General features: G+C 41.1%; 3 protein-coding genes across 4 annotated transcripts; 2 read left to right on the top strand and 1 right to left on the bottom strand.

Moving 5' to 3' along the window:
- The first annotated feature begins 84 nt into the window (after positions 1-84).
- On the top strand, positions 85-1846 carry rbx1 (ring-box 1, E3 ubiquitin protein ligase). The gene is made up of 5 exons (XM_047572590.1): positions 85-206; positions 994-1072; positions 1167-1237; positions 1543-1628; positions 1710-1846. The coding sequence occupies exons 1-5, from the start codon at positions 129-131 to the stop codon at positions 1720-1722; spliced, it is 327 nt and encodes a 108-aa protein (XP_047428546.1). The 5' UTR covers positions 85-128; the 3' UTR covers positions 1723-1846.
- Positions 1847-2199: 353 nt separating this feature from the next.
- Positions 2200-10898, bottom strand: st13 (ST13 Hsp70 interacting protein). 2 transcript variants are annotated; one of them, XM_047572588.1, is made up of 13 exons: positions 10731-10898; positions 10247-10386; positions 9606-9654; positions 9420-9504; positions 8428-8501; positions 8269-8335; positions 8090-8174; positions 7884-7994; positions 7200-7302; positions 5780-5896; positions 4921-4981; positions 4732-4844; positions 2200-2902 (listed from the first exon to the last, which is right to left on the bottom strand). In XM_047572588.1, exons 2-13 carry the CDS (start codon positions 10354-10356, stop codon positions 2768-2770), a joined length of 1110 nt encoding a protein of 369 aa, XP_047428544.1. In that variant the 5' UTR covers positions 10357-10386; positions 10731-10898; the 3' UTR covers positions 2200-2767. The 2 variants fall into 2 exon arrangements, with proteins under 2 accessions (XP_047428544.1, XP_047428545.1); XM_047572589.1 differs by having other exon boundaries at positions 4921-4978.
- A 903-nt stretch (positions 10899-11801) lies between these two features.
- xpnpep3 (X-prolyl aminopeptidase 3, mitochondrial) lies at positions 11802-20061 on the top strand. Its single transcript, XM_047572843.1, has 11 exons — positions 11802-12048; positions 12669-12791; positions 13519-13706; positions 13785-14004; positions 14106-14290; positions 15604-15666; positions 16003-16116; positions 16268-16353; positions 17138-17321; positions 18706-18826; positions 18909-20061. Exons 1-11 carry the CDS (start codon positions 12000-12002, stop codon positions 19073-19075), a joined length of 1500 nt encoding a protein of 499 aa, XP_047428799.1. The 5' UTR covers positions 11802-11999; the 3' UTR covers positions 19076-20061.
- The last annotated feature ends 349 nt before the right edge of the window (positions 20062-20410 follow it).

Below are 20410 nucleotides of genomic sequence, written 5' to 3'. Positions count from 1 at the left end.
CATTTGCCTTGAGAGGAAGTTGTTGTACAATGTTTGTTTGTAGAATTAAAAATGAAAATAAAAATAAAAATACTTCGTCTTAATTCTTCCGGGTTCGTTCATCATGACGTCAAACTTCCTCTTCCAAGATGGCGGCAGCTATGGACGTTGATACACCGAGCGGCACCAACAGCGGCGCTAGTAAGAAACGGTTTGAAGTAAAAAAGGTACGGATCTATAAAATAATAAAGTAACCATGTACAACACGCTCCGTAATCAAACTGTCTAGTCTGTCGGCTGTTCTTAAATGTCAGCTAACTGGCCGCTAGCTTCTTAGCCGCCTGTCTTTAGCATGCTAACGCTACTGCTAACGCTACTGCTAATGCTCAGCTACGTTTGTTATTTGGGAATGAATTAGCACTTTTGTTTTGGACGCCGATATAAATAAACAACAACACGGAGTGTACGTCCACTATTTATTCAAAAACAGAGACGAAGTAAATAAAAACAGAAAAGGCTAAGATAACATTTAACATTTACCTGACATTTAGTAGGTAGGACGACTACTTAACTAAGCTAAGCTAAGCTAAGCTAATTCTCGAGATAGATTTTGTTATTGTTAAAAAAAAAAAATAAAGCGCAGCCTTGTTGCTGTTTCACAGGAATCAGTTAATTTATTTAAACATCTTTATTATAAATATTTTAACGTTAAACTTCTCCGGACATTATTTGAATTACGTCTTTATTTATTTTTTTTGTTTTTTTTCCAACTGTATCTAAAAACGCTCATGTTTTGTAGAGGTATAGTTAAAAAAGGAGCAGAAATGCTGCCTGTCACAGGTTAAAGGACATCTTGCACTAATGTGATAATAAGCCAACACCTTTATAATAATTTGGAAGTAATCTTGAATCACAGCAGCTTGTTCGCAAATGACACGCGAATACAATGATTTAAATGAACCAGTGAAATCCTCATGAAGTCTGCAGTGAGTTTTGTGTCTGGTGTCTCTCCAGTGGAACGCTGTGGCCCTGTGGGCGTGGGACATCGTGGTGGACAACTGTGCCATCTGTAGGAACCACATCATGGATCTCTGTGAGTTCACTTTATTTATTTATTTTTAAATCTTCACTCCTTTCAATGATCTACACTTTTAATCCGCTACAAGCTGTTGTTTCTCCTCCTCCAGGCATAGAGTGCCAGGCCAACCAAGCGTCTGCCACCTCTGAAGAGTGCACCGTAGCCTGGGGAGTCTGCAACGTGAGTTTATACACAGCACCAACGTCTTCTCGGGGGAAAAATAATACGCGCAGACGGCTTTTAATGAGCTCTCCGTGTGAGGGACGTCTCATTTTTATTGTCTGACAGACTGAGAAAGTGCATTTTTTTTATGTACTGATAATAATTCAGCTTCTCACTGAAACTTCTGAGCTGCCGTAAACTTTGTTACGTCGTTGCAGCTCTACTGTAAAATATTTCTGCACTTCATCATCGTAAAACATTAGAGCAACGGGAAAAGCCTTTTGTAGCCTCACGCTGGACTCTCTGCTCCACCTCTTCCACAGCACGCCTTCCACTTCCACTGTATTTCCCGTTGGTTGAAAACCAGACAGGTGTGTCCCTTGGACAACAGAGAGTGGGAGTTCCAGAAGTGAGTGTCGTTAATTCAGCAATTATCACCGTGTAGGAAATATATTTACCTGGAACTAAATCCTCTGTCTTGTCTCCACAGATATGGACACTAGCTGTGTTATTGTTGTTGGCTTCTCCAACTATCGCCCTGACCCCCCCCGTCAATACTAGTCATTATTTTACACCCATGTCTTTCTGTTGTAAGTATACAAATAAACAGTGATGTTGAAAAACAAAGTTTTTTTTTTTTTTAATGGTGGTAAATAAATAGAGGATCAGTGTTCGGTCAGATCTGCTCAGACGCTCGTAGAGAGGAAGCACCGAGCGCTAATCCTCTGAAGACAGACGCTCCGGGTGGATTAGGACGCCTGGATTCTTCCTTCCAACCTCGTGTGTTATTTACGATTTCAATTTTTATAAGTTTAGGGCAAACGGGGCTTTTATTCGCAAATATCCGAGGGTTTATTTGAATCTGACCAACTGGAGAAGAACGATAATTAGAGTCGAGACAGACGAATAAAGTAAATCAATAAAATTTGAAAATCGTGTCCTATCGGTTGCATTTTAACTACGTCCTGAACAAGAACAAGTTGAAGCAGCTTGGTTAGAGTTTATGAACCTGAAAAAAGCAGAAATCCTTTTGAGAATCAGTGTAAAAGTTGTCGACTTGATGCTAAAATTTACCATTTTGATGCGTCGTCAGTAGAAATATTTCACATTCTGTTAAACAAACCAGATTCTCTCAGTTTAATGATACATTGATAGTAACAGGGAATAACTGGACCCGTTTCTTTCTTCTTCTTTTTTATTATTGTGAATCATTTTTCCACCATGGTTAGACATCAAAAGCGTCTGATAAGTGCCGACGGTCGAGTCCACAGAAAAGAGACGTATTAAATGAGTGTAGTAGAAATATTTTTTGAGAAACGTCAGCCTGCGGTTCTGTTAACGTCCCGGCTGAGACTCGTCTAAGAGTAAAGAGGTTCCGACTCCTGGAACCGTCGGGGCTGTTGAGATGCTGCTAAGTGCTAACAGGCTCATTTAACATTTAAAAAGGTTTCCCAGCTTTCCCCTCCACCAGAGCGCTCCTCCTCCTCCTCCATCATCACTTTAAACTACACACAGTGAATAACTGTTTCATCCCCCCCCCCCCACCGTCTACGGCTGTGGGGGGGCACCGAACTTGGCGCTGAGCTTGGTGACGAGGGCCATGATTTTGGGGTTGTTCTGGTACTTGGAGATGTTGGCCGGGTTCTGGGCCACATCCTGGAAGGCGGTCATCACCTCCGGGTCCTGGAGTTTCAAAAGGAAGGAAAACACACATTTATTATTTTTAAGCCGTCATAGTTTTACCAGTCAGAGTGTTTCTATTCTCCTGAGGCTGCATCACAACCCAGAAACTAAAGGAGCTTTTCAGATCAATTACAATCAAGATAATCCATTCAAGTTTAATCCTATTCAACGCGGTCTCTGCTAATATTGAGAAATAAATAAATAAAATATATATATATATTCTACTAAAATAGATTGGATTCATGTTATTGTGTATTTAAATAAATTTAAAATTGTGGGTAAAAATCTTATTTAATCTAATCACGCAAAGATTTTGCGACCCTCCTGCAGTACCTCTGCGGAGCCACTAGGGGTCGACAGAGGTACTGTTGAAGACCTGTGATTTAGAGTTGACTTTATTCCAGTTTATTACAGAGTTTTTTGTTTGAAGAAGGAGGTCGGGACTAGAAAAGTCACTTTACAAACTCAAAATCAGTCCGTTATTATACGTTAAGAGAAAAAAAAAAGCTCATGTACTGTCCGTTGCTCTGACCCATTTTCAAACCACTAACAATAAAATTCCATCTTTACAACTTTTAAAAAAAAATACGGTGGTTCTTATACGAGAGTGTCGCTCTGATGTTTTTACATTCTGTGATACTTTGTCATACACCAGCTAGTAAAGATGCAGCTCACATGTGACTCTTCAACCATAAAACCAGTTGAGCAGCTGTGTGTGTGTGTGTGTGTGTGTGTGTGTAATATATATATATTTAAAAAAAAAGCATTGAAAAATCACCACCGCCGTATCTTAAATGTTAACTACATGTTCAGTTTTGATACTTTTAGTAAATTCAACGCCTGTTTAACATATAAACCTTTTATCAAACACAACTACTCGGTTCAGTCATGATGTGTGGTTCTGTTCAGAAGAACCTCATTTGGTCTGAATGTGCTGTTTTCTAAATGTAGTTTGGTTTGGAAACTTTAAAAGATCATGTTTAATAGCTCAGCGTGCGCTCACATCTTCCTTTTACTTCACTATTAACTAACTTTTTATAACTTTCTTTACATTTCTCATGTGTCACTCTTTTTAAATATGCTCTTTTATTATTATTATTATTTTTGTTATCCTGTGTTTCTGCTCACAACCACATCCAACCTGCTGCAGATGGAAACCTCCAGAATATAACCGGTACGTTTACATGTTCACTGAACTGTTCAGTGATGTAAATCGTTTCCACAAATAACGGAAACAGGATAAATAATGAATGTATAATGTATAATATTTCTCTTCGACCTGTTTGTTTCTCCGTCTCGTATTTGTCCAAGTTATCGTCTTTAAATGAGACTTTCAGTTTACTCTTTCTTCACCACAGTTATTCCATAAATTAGTTTCCTCTTACTAATTGTTTTCTTAATAAACACATTCCTCTCATTTTGGAACAACTTTCACATGTAAATGAATTGAACTGTTTTGAAATCAACCAGAACTTTAAATTTGAGGCTTTTGAGTTTGATGAAGAGTTGGTTGGTTTGTTGGTTCTTTGTAATTTGAATGAATACTGGATGTGTGTTCGTCTTGTACGCGTTCCCTCTTTTACCTCCAGACAGTAGCAAGAACGGGGGAAATGTGGATTATCAGATCAAATTAAGGAAAACTGGACTCAAGAATGATCCATATGAACTAGTGTGGATTTAGAATAAGTGGATTAGCCTCAGTTTCAGTTCATGTCAGTTATGTAGCTAAATAAAAGATGCTAAAGCTGAAGTTCTTCAGTCTTTTAGACCTAAAGGTTCTCTTTCTCCTCTAAAAACCACCGACCCCCGTCCCACATTAATGTTGTCACCTTCATGGCGTTGAGCAGCTCCGGGTCCTTCAGGAGTTCACCCAGACCGGGCATCCCTCCGGGCATCCCTCCGGGCATCCCTCCAGGCATCCCTCCGGGGAATCCAGCAGCGCCTGCAGGGAGACAACCACACACTCATGACCTGCATCACAACAAATCAGTAGAGTATGTGTCTACACCTCCTCCTACCTGGGAAGAATCCTCCTCCTCCTCCTCCACCTCCTCCTGACTGCCGCGCTTCCTCTTCCTGCTTCAGGACAGACACACGAGGCTAACGTTAGCATGTGCAGCTAACAACATACAACAAATATCTTATTAAAAGCACTAAATTGTTTTGTGTTTGTGGATAAAAACTGAAGACAAACTGTTGGTTTATTTTTATTTTATTTCATTTCCCGTGTTTTGCATGAAGACAGAGAGCGAGTCTGTTAAAGTGTCTGTTGTTGGTGAAATGTTGTGATTGTCATGTCTGATTAACGCGTGAAGAAGTGACTGAAGAGGACGATGTTATATATTTAATGAGCGGGTCCTCGGCGAGAACTACATTTTGTTGTATTTTATTATTATTATTATTATAAATTATTTATAGCGCTTACTCTGCTATTTTTACATTTGTACTACTTCAGCCAGGAGCTACCACCCAAAATTTCATAATGACTCAATGAATGATTCTTGAATCTTGAATATTTTTAAAAACTACTTTGTGCTTCAGTCGAGTCGGTTAAAAAAAAAAGGGCTGAAGTTACTGAAGAGTTTGAATTAGTGTGTGTTTGTGTGTTTTCATACTGTCAGATTCTGTTCTACTGTCTCAGGTTCAAACTACACAGTCTGTTCATTCAATAAATTTAAGAAGTTCAACATTTTCCTTTGATGTGGCTCAGAGGTTATAAGTCGTGAAGGAGGTGATGGTGACCAGCTGAGAGCCGCTCATTTACACGACCATCGTTTCAAACGTCCGCTCTAGCATTTAGCTGAATTCGCTAGCGGGTGCGAGTTTAGCCGTGAATTCGTCGTGTTCTTGCAGCTCTTTAGTAAATCATGAACTCACCCTCTGAGCTCGTGCATGCTCCTCTCTGGCCTTCTTCACCCTCTCCTGTTTCTCCCTGATCTCCTTCTCCTCTCTCTTGCGCTCATATTTGCGTCTATGCTCGATGATCTTGTTAGCCTAAAAAAAATAAAAGGAAAAAAGACGTTAAACAGAGCAAAGTCATGAGTCTTATTCGCACCGGATTAGTTTAGATTGTTGTTCATTTACACCAAATAATTTACGATCTGTTGTTGCGGCTCTGCTACTTCCCGTCTTACTCAGCTGCAGTTTTAATTACTTTGCAAATTCTAACGGATGATAAAAATATATTTTTGATTCCATTTATCCTGGGGGAGACATTACCAACAACAATGAACACATTAATGGTTGATTTAATGATTTAATTTGTCTAAATGGGTGAACATTTCAGAAATATCTTGACTTTGCTCCTTGACATCTGTCAAGACTTTGAATTATAGAACATCCTTCATAATTTCTCAAGAGATAAGAGGCAAAAAAAAAGCTGCAAATCAAACTAAAGTCTCAAAAAACGTAAAAAACCTTTTGGTTTTAACAGGACGTCTGTGTTACCAGAATTATGGTTCAGGTAATCTGAGGTGTAATTATTACTGATATGGATGATTCACACGGGATAAAGATCACAGACGAACTCTGTGATTATTACAAATTAGAGCAGGTCCCCAGATAAAACTAGTCCCGTGCAAATAAGGGTTTTAAAAGTGTGTATTGTCCTCTGACGTAAGAAGTAAAAGAGACGCAGTTTGTTATTGCGCAACATGACATATTTTCCATTCAACCTAGAAATGCTCAAAACCTAAATATCGCCAACGATATTCATGGAAACGCCTTCATTTAAAGTCCATCGAGACAAGAATTTAAGAAAATTATGGGATATCGCGTTAAGACGAGACTTTACGAGAGTTACAGCTCATTAGAAAAACATCTTTCAATGGAAACACGTAAAAAAGTACTTCAGAAATATCACTTTTTATGTCTTTGTTTTACATCGAGTTAAATACTGTAATAAAATGATTCTGTTCACCATGTTTGATTCACTTATTTTTCTTTTAAAATGTTATTTGTTTTTGCTTTTTATTGAGTTCTGTCATAGTTATATTTAAGTTCAGATATACACAGAGAATCCCCCTTTTTCTTTATACCCCAACTACATTCACAGTGAATCAAAAAATAATAATATATATACAAATATATAGATTAATCCCTTTACATTCAGGGCTCTATGTTCTTCATTGTCATTAGACAGACAGGACAGAGTTTAGATTAGATTTAATGAATCCGTCCACATTATCCTGAATAGTATAAGTCAGTTTTTAGTCTCATTACCTCCTTATATTGTGTCCTTAGACATTTGGAGCTTATAAATGTGTCCAAGGCTAAAGTTTTCTAGATGAATAACTACCTTGGGCTGGACCTCCTTCAGCATGGCGCTGGCGTCCTCGTCGTAGTCCAGTTTACAGGCCGTGGCCAGATCCTTGGCCGCCTCCTCCCAGTGACCGAGCAGCCTGAGAGAAAACACACCAATATAGAAACTAAACATCTGTGTCACCCTCAGACCAGATCAGACGGTGGAGAGTCATCATCCAGCCGGTTTGTGGTTTACATACATCACATCCATCACATATGTCGCTCATTTATTTAATTAATTGACGTCCCTTTGATTTGGGAGGAAATTAAACTCTTTGTTTATCTGCATTTATTTGATTTAATGACATAAATGTAGTCGGAGCCTCTTGATGTAGCTCAGAGATGTTTCTTCAACCTGATTAATTAATTTAAAGGGAAGAGAAGAAGATGCGGTGAAATAGGAACAAGGAGGGAGAACAAGAATGAAAGATGAAATAGGAGAAAAAGAGAAAGAAGAAGAAATTTCCCAAACTTTCATGTCCAACCCTGAATTAACAGAGTAGAAGAAGAAGAAGAAGAAGAAGAAGAAGAAGACGACCAGTCTTCCTTCATCTTTTAATTAGTTTAAACTCTCCCCTGTTCTGGTTGAGTCCGTTTCATTCTGTTTATCAGAGGAACGTTAACGTCCTTTAAAAACAAACAAGAGCGTTATTTTTCTCCGATCACGGCGGAGTTTTACCGGTGAGCTTTCCCCCTCCACTTGTACGGCTGTGCAGAGTCTGGGTTGATGCTGATGGCTCTGTCACAGTCTCTGATGGCGGCGTTGGGTTTCTGCATCTTGATGAAGACACTGAAGACACAAAGAGGACGGAGTTAACTCTTCAGAGCGTCTTCCAGAGCAGACGGAGGGAACAAAGACCACCACCACCACCACCACCGCCTCACCTGGCTCTCTTGGCGTAGAGGATGGCTAGACAGGGGTTCAGCTTGATGGCCTCGGTGAAGAGATCCAGAGCTTTCTGCAGATCACCTGACGGAGAAGAGAAAAAAAAAGATGAACAACACGGTGGCAGAGATTATGAAGCTAATTTAATTGAGGGCGTCTGAATAAGTTATCGACCCACCTTCTCCTAAAGCGTTAATGGCCTCCATCTTCTTCTCGTTGGCCTGATCCATCATCTCCTCTGTGACCTGAGGCAAGTGTGAACGCACTTTAAGTTTCCATGAGAAAGACTGAATTTATTTAGCACAGAGGAGAGAGAAGAAGAAAAAAACTTTTTCACCTCAGCGTTTTCCATCTCGCCCATCTCCTGCGGCTCATCGGTGTCCGGCTCGATCACGCCCTCGTTGTCGATTTCTGTGAACACACAAACACAACGTAAATCTAATGAGTGCATGTTTACAACTGTTGAACATTTCTGGTTTGTTTAACTACAAAGTCAGGAAGAGCTACTGTTAGCAGGGAGGCTAGGAAGCTAGGAGGAACCACATTAGATGGGAGGCTGGGAAGTTGGGGGAGCTAATGTCAGCGAGAAAGCTACTCTAGTAAGAGAAAGCTACGCTAGTAAGCTAGGAGAAGTTACTGTTAGCTGGGAGGCTAGGAAACAAGGAGGAGCTACTTTTAACTCGGAGGCTAGGAAGCTACTGTTTACAGGAGGCTAGTAAGCTTGGAGGAGTTACTATTAGCTGGGAGGCTAGGAGGAGCTTTTGTTAGCTGGGAAGCCAGGAAGTGCTACTGTTAGCTGGGAGGCTAGAAAGCTAATGTTAGCTGGGAGGCTAGAAAGCAAGGAGGTGCTACATTAGCTGCGGGGCTCGACGAGGTATTGTTAGCAGGGAAGCTAGAAGCTAGGGGGCGCTACTGTTAGCTGGGAGGCTAGAAAGCTAGGAGAGCTACTGCTAGCTGGGAGGCTAGGAGTAGCTGTTAACTGGGAAGCTAGGAAGTGCTACTGTTAGCTGGGAGGCTAGAAAGCCAGGAGAGCTACTGTTAGCTGGGAGGCTAGGAGTAGCTGTTGTTAACTGGGAAGCTAGGAACAGCTGCCGTTTGCTGCAAAGCTTGGGGCAGCTACGGTAAACTGGGAGGCTAGGACAAGCTAAGATTAGCTGGAGGGCTTGGAGGAGCTACGATTAGCTGGGAAGCTATGAACAGCTATTGTTTGCTGGGAAGCTTGGGGGAGCTACTGTTAGCTGGGGGCCTAGGATGAACTACTACTAGCTGGGAGGCTAGGAAGCTAGGAGGAGCTACGATTAGCTTTGTTCTTAAAGATAGAGACTGTACCTATTTCACTCTCCTCGCTCTCCGTTGGAACTTCAGGTTCAGGAGCTGCTGCTGCTGTCGGGGGAGGACCACAAGGACATCCACCCTAAAAACATTAACACATCACAAAAACAACGTTAACACATCGCACCACTTCCTGATCAATAATAATCAAATAATAATAATAACAATAATTATAATATTCACCCGGCATGAGTCCTCTGTCTTAGGTTGAGGAGGGAGTGTTGCGCCCATGCTGTGAGACAAAATTATAGAGAACAGTTTAATAACACATATTAATGGATACTATTAAATTATTCTATGATTTATGATGAAATGAATAATTGCAAGGATTGGGGAATATGAATGAATGAACTTCTTCCATCCACTAGAGGGAGATGGGTTTTTTTTTCAGAACGGAGGAGGAAATTGTTAAAACAAAGATGGCGGACAGAACATGGAGGAGAATAAATCGTGATAATTATTATATTTAGAAAAAATATGAATATCTAAAATAATAATTGTGACGTGTTCCTCCTCATTTGTCCCTTTTATTCCTCCTCTCTTCCGTCCTATTCTGTTCTTTGAATAAAGTTTTGTAGTGATGTTTTAGGGGCATATAAACACACATATTTAATACATTTAATTTATCTCGCTTGTAAACAGAATCTCTGATCAGGCTGAAGACACATTGTCAGTGTAGTTCGTGGATTTAACTAGAAGGTGGGCGGGACAGGACACGTGATTGGCCTCCTTCTGCACACTTTTAAAGATTAGATCCATCTTTAACGCAATACTCGTGGTAGTTTGGGCTTAAACCGGGTCAGGGGGGATCCGTTCATACTGACTTCAGGAGCCAGGTCCGGAAGAAGCCCATCTCCGGGAGGTGCAGGATCCCGGGGTTGGACTCGCAGAGCTGCACGAAGCTCTTGAGCTCTGTCACTTTGCGTGGGTCCATGCTGCTGTGTCACGTCCAGCACGCGCAGCCCTGCGTGCAAGGAAACAGACGAAAACACGAGGGGGATTAAAAATTGATAGATAAATAAATAATCAGAAAAATTTAGCCAAGTTCTGCTTTGTTTACGTGTTCTGGCTTTGTTAACTCTTCAGTTTAAGTCAAAATGTAAGAAATAAAACAAAAAACAAACGTAAGCAGTTATTAATATTGTTAATATTAAAATAATAATAAAAAAATAAGTTTCTAGTGAAAAAAAGATCGTCCGTTCAGCTTCTGGCTGTTTGACGCATGTTAGCGTCGTTAGCTGCAATACGGACAAATAAAAACAATCAATAAATGCACGCATGCATTAAGCGAAACGAAATTAAACGCACCTGATCGAAGATTTACACCCTTTACTCCCGAGAAGAACCAGCACAGAGGAAATCTGAGGCTGGATTTATTTTATATAATCTCCACAAAACACGGATTCACTGACAGTTGCGTCGGTCCTGTGTTTTCATTCAGGCAAATCATCGGGCAGACCCTCAAGACGGGCACATTTATGCCCTGGGTTCAGTCTATCAGGCAGCCTTCAAACACACGATAAACGTTTCATTGCGTGATTTAAATTAAAATTAAAGTAAGAAAATCTTGATTTTATGTTATTATATAATCTATGACGGAAATTGTCTAAAATGTATAATGGTAGTTGCTGATTGTTTCTCCTGTCAGGCTAAAATTTGGGCAAAAATAACATAAACGCTAACTCACTCATAGGATTGGGTTGAGAATTTGTTGGATTTTTTCCCTGAGCTTAGTCTTTCAGGCGGATACACGCATGACCGCTTCCACTAATCAACGTACTTAACTAAAAATATCGCTAAAAATAGTTAAAGATTTAAAATGATTAAGTCATATATTTGAAAGAATGAAGAACTATATAAATATCTTTTTGTACCTTTTGTAAATCAGACACAAAAAAACATTAATTAATTTCTTCTGAATTGATGTTGAACTTAATTTGTAATTGGTGGAGTTAAAATTAACCAACAGAAAGTGGACTTTACTTGAGGGTTTTCTAATGTCTACCGATTTAAAAACGAGATGAAAATTTATTCTGAAACATTAAAGGTACCATTGAATCAAAAACACTGTGTTTGTCGGGGCTTTAAATATGTGTTTTTTCCCCCTGTGGTAACTTAATGTCTTATGTTTTTTGAATTTGTCTTTATTTGACTGAGTTTCATCTATATTTTTCAATAAAGCTCTAGAAAGAAAGCTTCTGCCAAACAATGCTTTGATCATATACTGAACTTCACAGTGCTGCAAATATTCTAAAATACGTTTATCCTGTTTTGATATGATGAATTGTCTTATATTCCAGGAAAATCTGAAGAAAAAAAGAAACCATTTGTTAGCGAAAAGCAAAAAGAAGGGGTGGGGATAAATTTCACTGCCTGTGAAACCAAACTCAGGGCACACGAGAGCCGCTAGCAGCTAGCTAGCAGCTAACTAGCAGCTAACTGTCAACGAGGTGAAAGAGGATTTTATCTCATGTAAGTCACATTTATCTCCGTGTCTCCTATAAACACGACCGCCGCGTTCTTCTCGGACCGGGACATGTTGTGACTGATCGCCGTCCCCCAAAAGTTGCAGCAACAATGTTGCCCTCAGCCAGAACCTTGGTTCGCTCTGCAGTCAGGAGTGGAGGTGACAACTTTTTTTTATTCATCCCCTTTTAGCTCCACTTTACACAAATACTCCTTCTTACTAATATCACGGATAGTATAAACTATGTAATTATATCATATTATAGATCGAGATGCCATTAAACTGATGATAATTGTATTTGTTTACATAATATTTTAAGTTTAAGTATTTGCACACACATTCATTAGACTTTATTTTATTTTTTACCTGAATTTAGTTCAGGGGCCGCATAGATCCTGACATGATCTCAACCAAACCACAGTAATATTAACATGATAATTTAATATATTTAGTATAAATAGCTCTGTACTTCCCTTCATTTTAGTTCTAAGAAGAACATGTACATCATGACCATGTGAGCATTTAGTGAACTATCCTTTTACAAACAAATATATGATCAAGCTAAACAGCAGCAAAGTGCAAAGTTTAGTTTTGATCTGTGGCCCAGGTTGGACCCTCTTGTCGGCCCATTTTTGACCCATTAGCCGCATGTTTGACACCTTTAAGTGAAATTATGTGAGGATGTCTTCCACAATAATAAATAAACCACTTTAAAATAAGAACAACAACACACCCGTCTGCTTGACTGTTTTTCATCTGCGTTGTGTTGCTGTTGCTAGGGCGGATCTGGTGCCCCTGCAGGAGCATCTCCGTGAAACCCGGAGGTCTGAAGCCGAAGACGGTTCCCTGTCGGTACCTCGGTCAGCCAAGCCCCTTCACTCACCCGCACCTCGTCAAACATGGTGAGTTTGATTCGTAGTGGAGAGATGAACCCGTGAAGCTGCGCTGGGTTCAGACGACAAATGTGTCAAGACAACGTATCGTAAACCTGAGAGGTGGGGTGCACCAGGGGTTCCAACCAGACAACCATTCACATCTACCGCCAATTTAGAACCACCAGGCAACCTAACCAGCGTGTCTTTGGACGGTGGGAGGAAGAACTCATGCTAACTCCACAAAGAAAGGCCCCAGTCGACCAATGGATTCAAACCCGGAACCATGTTGCTGTGTGAGGCATCAGTGTTAATCTCCAGCACTTAAAATCTGGACGATAATTGCTGCACAATGAGGATCTAAAAGGAACGATTAGCGTGTTAGCCCTCAAGGCTAACGTTAGCAGGCGTGTGATTGTCGACAAATATTAAACTGACAATTAAAGTTATTCTTCTTCTACTGATCCTTCGTCTTCTTTTAGATTAACACTTTATTCCTCTGAGTAAATGCTGCATGATGATGTTTTCTGCTAATTTCATTGATGAAAGTCAACAAATGGCCAAAAAAAAAACCCAACAACTTCTTATTTTGTAACTGTGTGCCAGCTTTGATTCCTCCAGAACAAAATTCTGACTTTTCTGATAGAAACTCAAGAGTCTCAGCTTTCAAAAGAGACCAAGACCATGACTGAGCTCCAACATGTTCAGCACCATCGTGTTCAGGGAGTCGAGGTTCATTCTGTTCTCTCTTCCTCAGGGGAAGTGACTCCAGGTTTGAGCCAGACCGAGTACGAGCTCCGCAGACATCGTCTGGCTTCTCTTATCGAGGCCCAGGCGGACCGGCTGGGACCGTCTGCGTCCTCCGGGTCCCACGTGGTCATCGTTCTGTCCCACCCCACTCGCTACATGACCAACGACATCCCGTATCCCTTCCACCAGAACCAGGTGAACCTTTCATCCGCTCACTCGTTCATCTCGGTATCTATTCAGCCGGTTAACCTGTGAGTGACGTGTTCCCCCCAGGATTTCCTCTACCTCAGCGGCTTCCTGGAGCCGGACAGCGCCCTGGTTCTTTACGGGACGGGTCGACCGGACCAGGCCGCGCTGTTCGTCCCCCGCAGAGACCCGGGGAGGGAGCTGTGGGACGGACCCCGCTCGGGGAAGGACGGGGCGGCTGCTTTGACCGGAATAGAGAGGGTTCACAGCACAGAGGAGCTGGGCGTCGTACTCAAGAGTCTTAAAGGTGGGTGGACGGGGGGGGGTGAAAGTGTCCAACACCGGGTTTGGTGTTTGTCTACGAGTGTCAGGAAAAAGGTTGACGCCTCTTGTCAAACCTCCCTCCAGGGACTCAGCTGTGGTACGACAGCTCTCAGCCCTCCCACCCTCGCCTCCACCAGGCCCACGTGGCCCCCCTGCTGGAGGCCGGGCCGACGCCTCGTACCCTCCGACCCCTCGTCCACTCGCTCAGGGCCCTGAAGAGCTCGGCGGAGGTGGCCCTCATGCAGGAAGCGGGACGCATCACAGCCCAGGTGTGTGTGTTTGTTTCCAAAATAAAAAAGCCATGTTTCTGAAATTGGGGAAAGGGATTCCGGTAACTCGTTACTTAGTTACTTAGTTATGCGTTATACTCTAATCCGACCACTTTTTTCCAGTAACGAGTATTACAACCAGTAATCAAGGTAAAGTTACTTGTCGAAGTTACTGTGCGTTACACAAACATGAACAACAATGAAATGAGGAGTGGTTAGATGTGAGACTTAGAAGTCTCAAAACTTTTGGAGCAACTTGTAATCTAACTTAGTTATTTTTAAAATCAAGTAATTAAGAGTAATCAGATTACTTTTTAACTGTGTCAACCCTGTTTGTACGTGTTTCTATTGAAAGGTGTTTTGTGAATGAGCTGTAAGTATCGCTGGACGTATCGACCTAAATGTCGATAGCATCGATATCCAAGGCTAGTATCGGTATCGGATCGATACCAGCGTGATGAGACTGATGCTTTTGTTACAGTTTCTCTTCTGCACGTCCAGTAAATTTACTCCTCACAGAATTCATGTGAGTGCGGCGTCTCCATCCTCACCTGTAGTAAAAGGTGGATACAGGTGGACAGAGTTTGATACTCAGACCCTAGTATCACAGCAGCATCGCACAACTGGAACCGATGCTGTTACTGAAAAACGGCGGTGAAGACAACTACACAGGAGGCAGATCTACTTCTGTGGTGGAAAATTAATGAGCCGACGTTTCCCTTTCTGAGCAGTTTTTATATTTATTATTACATTGTTGTATTTTCTCTTTTTCTAAAACATTTGTGTGTCGTAAAATTGTTTAATTTTTACACTGTTAAATTGGTTTATATTTGTAATAGAAACAGACTAAAATATTTGTCCTGTGTTTTATCATAATCAATGAACTAAAGGCAAAGTTACAAAGTCAATGTTTCAGGTAAAAAGTATCTGTATGGGCGATACCAGCCCTGTATTTACTTGGTATTGGATTGATACCAAAAGTCCCAGTATCGCCCAACTCTTGTAAAGTCTCATGTTTACGCGACATCCCACAATTCTCTTAAATTCTCGTCACTTTGAGGAAGATGGACTTAAAATGAACTGGTTCAATTACACTTTTGCGGTAAACTTTTATATCGATACGTCTGAAAAACCACCTCATGAGAGCATAGAGATGTTTTAGCGTTAGATATTTCAGAGGCTTTTTATTAATGTAGGCGTTTCCATCACCAGCTTCTATTGAGATTTTTAGGTTTCGTGCGTTTCTAGGGGGGAACGGAAACACAGCAGCTTATTATATTTTGTATTTTGAACAGCTGCGACTTGTTTTTCAGGCTTTTAGGAGGACGATGGCTTCGTCTCAGGGAGACGTGGATGAAGCTGTGCTCTTTGCTAAGGTAACTGACTCTTTATTAAACCATATCCGTCGTTATCTTTAAGCCCTGATATTAACATCCAGTCAGATCCATGTTAAAGTCTCTCGTATTTACAGCTAATGTGGGAAAATAAGAATTTTATAGTAGCTTTTAGATTTGATATGTGGTGTAACTGATGTGTTGGGTCCAACAACACATCCAGAGTGTGGTTGTGTGTTTTAGCTTGACTATAAAAACTCGTATTTGAATATATTTAAAAAGCTAAATCGAGGCCTCGCTGCAACGTTGACCACATATCCGGGGTTGACAGCCCCGTTTTATCTCGGCATACGTGACGACAAGCGTTTCTCGTTCCAGTTTGACTTTGAGAATCGGCTCCATGGTGCCAACTTCCTGGCCTACCCCCCCGTGGTCGCTGGAGGCAATCGCGCTAACACCCTGCACTACATAAATAACAACCAGATTATCAAGGTAATATGAAACACATTAGAGAACACCAAGCATCCCGAGAGCGATGAGTGGTGTATATAAAGCGACCGAGCGGCTTAATGGACTCATTCCTCCCCCTCTGTTGTCGCTCCTCCTCCTCCTCCTCCTCCTCCTCCTCCTCCTCCTCTGTCAGGACGGTGAGATGGTTCTGCTGGACGGCGGCTGTGAATACTTCGGTTACGTCAGTGACATCACTCGAACGTGGCCGGTGAACGGAAAGTAAGTCGGAATTATCTCAAGTCCTTGGATGCGAGTCTCAAATGAAATCAAATGTTGATGCACAATGTTTAACTTAAAGGTGTTAGCTTAGACTTTCTTATATATATATACATACACATACATGCATCAGCCACAACATTATGACCACTAACATTTAAACCATCTTGTGATAATTCAACGTTCTGCTTTGAAATTTTCAGACCTGGTATTAACTCATGTGGATGTTACTTAGAAATGTAGCACCTACCTAGACCAGACCTTAAAAAAAAACATAAAGAACAGCACAAGGTGTTGACCGGGCCTCCAAATTCACTAGATCCCAAACTGTTCAAGTATCTATGGGATGATCCACAGAGGCCCCTCCCCTCAAAGACCCCCCCGCTAATAACATTGTGTAGCCAGGACACTCTCAGAAGGTCCAGGTCCATTCTCTGATGAGTCACAACTGTTTTGGACACCTACACAATATTAGACAGGTGGTCGTAATGTTATGCCTGATCTTGCTTGGGCCATATTTAGTCTTTGACATGAAACCTCACATGATTGGCTCTGGTTTTGGCGACTTCTCTAGAACTTGAAACCGAGTTTGTGTGATCTCAGACCAGTTAGACCTGAAGCTGGGTTCAGTCCGTCTCAGCCTGGTTTAGTGGTTGCTAGAATTGTTTGGCCACTTAAATTAAAATAAATTCTAGCCTTAACGCATGTCTGAGCTTTATTCTTCTACCAGTGATGGACACAGACTCATCGTAATAATGGTCTTCTGTCCTCACCTCCTTCCCGCCAGGTTCAGTCCGGCCCAGGCTGAGTTGTACGAGGCCGTCATGGAGGTCCAGCGCTCCTGTTTGTCGCTGTGTTCTCCCGGCGTCAGTCTAGACCACATCTACAGCTCCATGCTGGCTCTGCTGGGACGGCAGCTCAAGAGGCTCGGCATCATCAAGACCAGCATGAGCGACGCCGACGTCCTAAAGGTAAACCTGCTCTGGCACCACTGGAAGTTGACGTCAAACTTATAAGAACAACTTAACCCTTTATGGGGCGAAGAGCCATATTTAGTAACTTCATCGCAATTTAAATGAGGTCCCTGTTCCTCTCAGTGAGGTTTAGAAGCAGGTGGTTTTAATTCAGCCAATCAGAGAAGATCAAGGAAACATTATCAGGTCTAATCAGGGTCTAATGTGGTCTATAAGGTCCACCTCTATATGAACTCTGAACAGAACTGATTTAAAAGGGAAGAAGAAGAAGAAGAAGAAGAAGAAGAAGAAGAAGAGGTGGTGGTGGTGGTGGTGGTGGTGGCGGTGGCCTAATGTTGTGATAATGACCTGTGTCTGATCGATTCCTCTATGCTGATTGGTTCTGAGCTGGTCACATGTTTCATGGGCGCCATGTTAGATACATCTAACTAATATTCACCCATAGAGAAGAGGCAATAAAGTCATACCATCAATGTGAACCTGGATCTCAAACATGTCCAACACCACTTTACAATGAATGAAGTTTGAAGTTAACCTAGCCTTATGCTAGCCTTATGCTAGCTAGTTATCTAGACTAAAGGCTTGGAAAAATAGCAGCAAGCGTCATATATACTGTGAAACCCATGTAATTTATGTCCTAACATAACTTTACCTCAGTTACTACTAAGTTATTTTGGCTAGCATGCTGATGATAATACTATTGATAATCCTAAATAACAATAAGACGTTATGTTTCGCTATTCCTGAGTATTTATAATTTTTTGAGTAATTTCAAACTTTTAACGGCGATGGATGAACACGGAGACTGAGGAGAAGGTAAACACAGCTCCATGACTGATGAGGTGATTGGGCTACAAAGCATTTTACAGGCTAATTTAAGATATTTAAAGTAAGTAGACGCTGGGATGTTTAAGCGAGGACCTTTTACATATTGACAGATATTGGCAATAACATTTATAAACCTGTTAATGGTGATAAGACATTTATTTCAGCATAGGGTTACACTGTAGAATGTTTCCTCCGATGTAGCAAACATGGCGCCATGATTTGAGTTGGACAGACTCTCTCTAACATACGAATGTGATGGTGATTTTATCACTTCGCTAATTAGCAAGTACTCGTTTCACTACATTGGGACGTCATTGTTCTGTCTCTGTTCAGGCATTAAAATAAACAGTTTTATATTTCATCCAACGTCAGGTGACTTTATTATAATATAAATAATGAAATAATCCCAGTGTCCACATATGAGGACATTTTTTTTCAAAAACTACTACTTCCGATTCAAAGATGATGCTGAGTTTTTATACGTCTCAGGATAAAAGGTTAAAGTCTCAACCTTGTTTTTCTTTTATTTTGTGTGTGTGTGTGTGTGTCCCAGGCTGCACGACATTACTGCCCCCACCACGTTGGCCACTACCTGGGCATGGACGTCCACGACACTCCTGAGCTGTCCCGCTCCCAGCCTCTCCAGCCTGGAATGGCCATCACTATAGAACCAGGTAGAGCATTCACAAACTAGACACCATTATGTCTCACGCCGCTCCAGTTTTCATCTCTTTTTTTTTCCTCCTCTTGTCACAGGGTTGTACATCCCTGAAGACAACGACCAGGCACCAGAGCGTTTCCGGGGCCTGGGTGTCAGGATTGAGGACGACGTGGTGATCCGGGACAAAGGGGGACCTCTGATTCTGTCCTCCGATGCACCAAAGACCATCGCTGATGTAGAGCAGGCCTGTTCCCACAGATAGGACCGGCAGAGACGAACTCAAAGTGAACCACGGCGGTGATGGAGCATGTCCTGTGGGTTTTTTAATCGTCTCCATAGTGACGGTATAATCGCGCTCAGGGCCCAGGTACAGGATGAAAAGGAAAAAAAAAAAGGTGGGAGTGCCTTCAGTTTAGAGTTTAATGGGAGAGGTTACGCTGCAGCTACTCGAGCCAACACATGTTTACGCCGCAGCCGACATGTTCCTCCCTGCGACGGTGCTATCGAAGAGTGAAATCTGACACTGAACTGTAAATCAGAACCAGCTGAAGATCCAATAGCTGCATCCGTTGAGAATCGTTTCTGTCCCAGGTCATGTCTTTTTCACACGATCGTGACACATCCTGTAATAATTGTGTGTGTGTAATCATAATTTCCCAGCGCTACAAAAACACCAGTAACTCACTGTGCAGGATGAGCAGGAAGAGCGACAATGTCTGAGATTATCAGACAATCATGTTTAAGACGAGTGAAGAGAGACAGAGACGCTCCTGATGAACCTGGAATGATTCTGATGATCAGCCAAAGTGTGAAAGTGTTTTGACTGTAGTGTTTCTGTATGTATTAGCAGATGGTGTTTTTACGTGTCGGAAAAATCCCAATATTCTTTAATAACTAATAAATTCAACTGGTGTAACTCAGTTAAGTTCACACTCATTTAATTATATCATACTGGTGTAATTTATTAGATATTTTGTGTTTGATGTCTCAAACACAAAATAATGATCATACTTAATAACCAAATTCATCATCATTCACGGTTTTTAAATGACCAAATTCAATAAAATCTTTCTCTCTCTTTTTATACCCTCCAGTCCAGTTGGTGGCAGTAATGCACAATCGCTATTGAAACAAAATAAGAAGATTCAATTTAAACTAATTTGTACAATGTGTGGTACTTTTATTTTTTAATTATATTGTCATAAATGATGTACAGTTGAAGTTTTATGTTACCGGTTAATATCGTGTTACACACTCCAGTCCAGTTGGTGGCGCTAATGCATCACAGAGTTTTTTTAATGGTAGTTTTAATGATTACCAGTTTTTAACAACAACAATCAATCAACAACAATCATTAAAATGATAAAGTAGATCTATAATACTTAAAAATAAATAAATAAATACAGAAAAGAGATTGTGGGATTCAGTCCAGTTGGTGGTGGTAATGTACCATTAAACTGCCAACGGCCATTAAAGTAACAGAAGAAGAAGATTGAACCGTTTAAACGGTTAAAAATCATGAATATATCTATATCTGCTATATCATTAATATATCTATATCTGCCTAATATGTATATATATATTTATTTTCTTAAAT

The sequence above is a fragment of the Mugil cephalus genome, chromosome 20, assembly GCF_022458985.1.
Source record: "Mugil cephalus isolate CIBA_MC_2020 chromosome 20, CIBA_Mcephalus_1.1, whole genome shotgun sequence".
In the NCBI taxonomy this organism is placed as follows: domain Eukaryota; kingdom Metazoa; phylum Chordata; class Actinopteri; order Mugiliformes; family Mugilidae; genus Mugil; species Mugil cephalus.
Note: the sequence above shows the minus strand (reverse complement) of the source record. Positions and strands in the feature narration are given on the sequence as shown.